The following is a 5,260-nucleotide window of genomic DNA, read 5'->3' as shown; positions in this document are numbered from 1 at the left end:
TAATGTAAAAGGGCTCCCTATAGTTTTAAGCATAAGCTGAGGTAGATTTTTATCACTAAGAAAATTTAAACTATAACTGAATGTATTTAAAGAGCAACCTGTTCAGTAAATCATAAAAAAAAATAAAATAAAAAAAAGTTTAGTTTTCCCCCCTGCTGTACCGAAATCATACCGAACCGTGACGTTAAAACCGAGGTACGTACCGAACTGTCATATTTGTGTACCGTTACACCCCTAACGTATATTGAATAACCGTTTTAAAAATGCTTCGCGTCATGCCTAACAATGCCCCTTAGCTGTTATAAATTCACTGTAAACCACGGCTTCTTGGGGCTTATTGCTTTAGTTAACCTCAAATAAAACCCACATCATCAAAGAACATACTTTATTCCATTGCTGTTCTTATTTTCTGGGTCCAGAGCTTTATAGGTTCCAATGACAGTTCCATTGGCAACATTCTCCTTGACTTTGAGATATAGAATGCCAGGGTTGAACTCTGGTCCTTCATCTTCATCTCCCACACTGAGCTCGAGTGGCACAGAGAGCCATTTAGTGTCAGGCCCAACCAGTGGAACCTCATTACGGGCAGTTATTTCCAGCTTCACCAGTGGAGTTTTTTCAAAATCCAATCCCTGAAAGTAGAGAATAGAAGGGGAATGAGGACATTGAGAATTTACCCAGGTACATCTACATAAAGCTTGCTTATTAACCCAAAAGCACCAATTCTGTGAAGAGATGTCAAAAGCTCTGCCTTGGATTCTCCTTGAAGAGAAGAACCTGTGTTTGCACGCCTGATGGATGTGCTTTAGTATAACAGGGTGTGGCTGAACTGCACATGCATATCCAACAGACAAGCATTTTCACAAACAGCTCTAAAATAGTGAGACAACCCTGCAATGGCGCTATAAATAAAACCAACACAACCCTGTCAGAGAGTGAAGAGAGCTCTCAAGATAATGACTATGACCCTCAGCGGAAGCTATTGCTACAAGAACATACTAGCAAAGTGCAAATTCTGCAAAAACGGATTCATCAAGGACATCTATTTCTTGCCCAAAAAAGGTTATTTTCAGATACTTCCGCAGAACAACTTCCTATACATACTATGCCTTTAAATCCATTCACCTTTATCACATACAGAAGCCCCTCATTGGTTTTGGGGTCTGTCTCCATCCTGAAGTTTCCACTCTCATTTCCTTTGGTGACCTCAAACAGGGCCTTCCAGTCAGGTGTGTTCACCAAGTCCTTATCTTCCACTTGGATCCTAGTAACAAGCACATTTTCTTGGTTCTCCTGAACCTTGGCTTTGTACTGTTTCCAAAAGAGAAAAAAAAAACTCACAAAATTGACAATACATAACATAAAACCTTCCAGTTAGATGTTAAGTACGTTAATATCTCAAGAGGATTGCTATACAGTTCTATTCTCCTGAGTCGTTTAGTGGTTTTGTTTTACAAAGTAGATTTGTTTTGTTTTTTTGCTGTATAGACAATAAAAGGCCCCTACCAGCTTCTCCTTAAAGGTAGGAGGGTTATCATTAACGTCTGTGAGAGTAATCACAACTGTTCCTCTGCTGAAGAGCCCATTAGGAGCTCCGCCCATATCTCTGATCTCTATTTCAGCGTAGACTTTGTCCTGAGCCTGAGTATGAGGAACAAAAAACAGTAGAATTTAAATGATTGTCAGACTGTATCATATGAACACACAACACAGAAAGACATTGTAGACATAGATCACATAGCAATGAACACAAAAACAATCTATGTTTAGAATAATGATAATGATAATGACTAATAAATGATGGAAAAATACCTCTCTGTCTAAGGTGTTGGTTTTGGCAGTTATTATTCCAGTAAAAGGATCAATGGAGAACATGTCAGTAGCGTTGTGCAGAGTAAACTTGATCAAGGTGTGGGCAGTTTTAGCCTGATCCTTATCGGTGGCATTCACTTGTCCTATTACAGTACCTGAAAAACAGAAAACAAAAATATTTAAAATAAATAAATAAATCACTTTCAGTATATCGGTTTAGACCAGAGTTAAAAAAAATAAATAAATATTGCTGCAAACTGTTAAAATGATATATAATAAATTATATATGGTATAATGACAATGAAGCTTATATTTTGTACCATTCATTTTTTTTTTTGCTTAGTGACTGACCAGTGTTGTTGTTGTTAACTAAAACTACAATTATTTAAAATTATTTTCCTTAATTAAAATAAAGCTGAAATAAAATAAAATATAAATTTGAGATGAAAAACTTTTAAAAAAGTAAAATTACAAATGTTGCATTGGGCAACTAACAAAATAACATGAGTTTAAGTACTAAATTTACTAAAACAAAAAAACTGAAATAAAAATAACAATGACAAAAGCACATAACAAAATTACTACAATTTAATGAAAGCTGAAAATCTGAAAGTAAAAACTAATTTAAAATATTAATAAACACTATAATAGTATACAAATAATACTAACAGAACACCAGTTGTGACTATCATTTTCAAGACTATTAAAAATATTTTACCCACCAATTCTTATCACTTTAATGCATTCTGGAATATTTCCTTTTACTATTCCCATTATTTTCAATAATGATTTTCATTATTGTAATACAATATTTTTATTGCAGTAGAGTAAAACAATATGGTTATACAATGGATGTTTCCTAATAAAATCAACATAAATTAAATGAAGTAAAAATAATACTGCCATGATGGACAACTACTATAGAATAATATACCATGTTTTGCATTACATTATTAAGCCTGTAATTGATAGTTAGGAATGTATGTTTTGTCCTTCTCTTTCGTACCTGCCCTGCACCGCTCTTCTACGGTGAAGAATCGACCTCCTATGAATTCAGGGGCATTATCATTCTTATCCTCCACATTCACAATGATGGGCAGAAATGCATCTGTTTCCCTGCCACTTACGTCATATACACAAGCTATAAACTACAACAAGAGAAACAAGAGAAGCAGACATATTTAGTTGTACTGATGCTTTAATCATATTCCAGACCATAAGCTCATGCACTGTTTTCTGCATAAGGCCTGAAATGTTCAGACTCACATTGAATTGTGGGTACTGCTCACGGTCAACAGCCCTGGTCACACTCAGCATGCCGTTGTTCTTGTTCAGAATGAATAGGCCCACAGGATCTGTGGTAACACCCTGCCCACTGATCTTATAATACACTGTGTAATTTACTGAAGAATCAGACGCAATCTGAGAAAAGATGAACACAGCAGTAAGAATAAGAATAGGAAGTATAACAAAAGGTCAAAATGAGATCATGGAAGGGAGGAGGAAATGGGAAGGGAGTAGTGGAATGACTAAAGAAGAGATATAGCTAATGTTACAAGGTCTCACCATCTCCAGTTCCTTTGGGAATGGAGGGCTGTCATTCTCAACAACAGAGAAAGGCAACGGTCTCCATCTTCTCTTAGTACGCTTGTGAGCCGCACTGCTGGACTTCTGAGATAGCTGAAGTCAGAACATATAGAGAAACATTCCTCATGCTGCTGATCCAGATCAAATGGTTTATGGTTAAGAATTACAGGCTGTAGTTTTACCTCCTCTTTACAGGACAGGATTATGTCCACCCTCCAATCCGATCTGTTCTCATCCTGCACCAGTACAGAAAACCGCTTTGTTGTAATCTCCAAACCACGAACTGTGATAATGGTTCCATCTGTATTTACAGTGAAGTCAGGGTCACTGGAAGTAAAGGCCAGAGGTTTGGCCGCACAGCCTTTGAGAGTCACTGTGGGGAAAAAAAAATGCAACAAAGTCAGGAAATTATACCACAGCTAAACCTTGTGTCTTTCCAAAACCATAAGTAGTTTGAATCTATTACTTGTTTTCCACCCAATATCATATCACTAAAGCTTTCAAAGTTAAAAAAAAGAATGTAAAAGCACCATAAAAGTATCACCAGTGCTGCTATTGTCAACTAAAACTAAAAGTATTACAAAACATTTCCGTTAATTGAAAAAAAGCTGGAAAAAAACATTTAATAAAAAACTTACTATTAATATAAAATAATAAAAAAGCAATACAATACAAAAAAGAACGAAATTAGACATATTGCTTTGGCAACTAACTGAAATAAAATAGTAATAAAGTACTAAAACTTTAAAATTAAAGCTAAATGAAAGCAATTCCATCATTATTTACTGATAATCTTCCCATTCAGTTGACTTTTCATTTTCATTTGACTTCTATGATACTTTTATGCTGCTTTTGTGTCTATTTGAAGGTCCTTTTTCATTCCATAGATGCAAGAAAGTCACACAGGATTGGAACGACATGAGGGTGAGTAAATGATGACAGAACTTAACATTCTTGGAAGAGCAAATTCTTTTACCATTAATTATCTTCACGTAAACGTTAGCAACATCAAATGAAGGAAAAGCTTAGTCTGCACAAAGTCAGACAAGGTCATTTCATGTCATTCGGATGAAAAGGCTTAGTGACATCACAAATCTTACATTCTTCCTTGCCTTCGGAGATGACATAACCGGCGGGCAGCCTCTTAGGAACCTGAGCAAGCACAGGCCTCAACTCACAAGATGCAGCACTCTGAAACAGCACCTGAGGGAGGAACTGAAAGTGAGTGAGAGGGAGAATCAAGGGTGTATTACATTCCCCAGTGTGATTGAGCAAAACCTGAGTAATGTGGTTTGAAACAACACATTACTTCAAATCCTAATTCTAATGAATCAGGCGAGGATTGTGATTGTGTGATTATCAGAATCATGTTAATTGTAGGAATTAGAATTTATTTTAAAAACTTTTAAAACAGTATATAGCCTACTCCTTATTGTCATAATTTAAGATACTGTATTAGAGTGTTTGGCTTTCAAAAAACATTATTACTAATCAGTACCTTGTTTTACACAGCAAACCACCTCACATTGTTACTTGATTGTTTCATTCAGATCTAAACAGCTACATAGTATGAAAGCATTACACCACAGTGCCTTTGTTTGTGTGTGGCAAACAAAGAGTGATGAACCGAAACAATAACTCCCATAACTCAAGAATGACATGGGAAACTGTGGCTAATTGACCCTCTAACTCTAACACTTTCTATTCTATTTTAATTCTACTTTATCTATATTTATCTTCTTTTTTTATTTTGTAATAAAAACAAAAAACAAAAAAAACACTAGCTTTCTATTTTTTCTATTCTATCTACTTGTTTTTCTTTGTGTGTGTGTGTGTGTGTGTGTGTGTGTGTGTGTATATG

The 5,260-nt window shown here is 35.5% G+C and overlaps 1 protein-coding gene across 2 annotated transcripts in view; it reads right to left on the bottom strand.

Annotated features, from left to right (window-relative positions):
* Positions 1–5,260, bottom strand: part of dsc2l (desmocollin 2 like) — a 13,527-nt gene that overhangs the window by 6,428 nt on the left and 1,839 nt on the right. Inside the window, exons 2-10 of one of the 2 annotated variants that reach the window (XM_016444673.1) lie at positions 4,500–4,602; positions 3,582–3,772; positions 3,379–3,492; positions 3,079–3,234; positions 2,819–2,960; positions 1,813–1,967; positions 1,507–1,641; positions 1,126–1,311; positions 385–632 (exon numbers count right to left, since the gene is read on the bottom strand). In XM_016444673.1, coding sequence (XP_016300159.1) covers positions 385–632; positions 1,126–1,311; positions 1,507–1,641; positions 1,813–1,967; positions 2,819–2,960; positions 3,079–3,234; positions 3,379–3,492; positions 3,582–3,772; positions 4,500–4,602 — 1,430 coding nt within the window. The remainder of the gene's footprint in view (positions 1–384; positions 633–1,125; positions 1,312–1,506; positions 1,642–1,812; positions 1,968–2,818; positions 2,961–3,078; positions 3,235–3,378; positions 3,493–3,581; positions 3,773–4,499; positions 4,603–5,260) is intronic. The other variant, XM_016444674.1, reaches the window with a different exon arrangement.

This window comes from Sinocyclocheilus anshuiensis, unplaced genomic scaffold, assembly GCF_001515605.1.
Source record: "Sinocyclocheilus anshuiensis isolate Anshui unplaced genomic scaffold, SAMN03320099.WGS_v1.1 scaffold3172, whole genome shotgun sequence".
In the NCBI taxonomy this organism is placed as follows: Eukaryota; Metazoa; Chordata; class Actinopteri; order Cypriniformes; family Cyprinidae; genus Sinocyclocheilus; species Sinocyclocheilus anshuiensis.
Note: the sequence above shows the minus strand (reverse complement) of the source record. Positions and strands in the feature narration are given on the sequence as shown.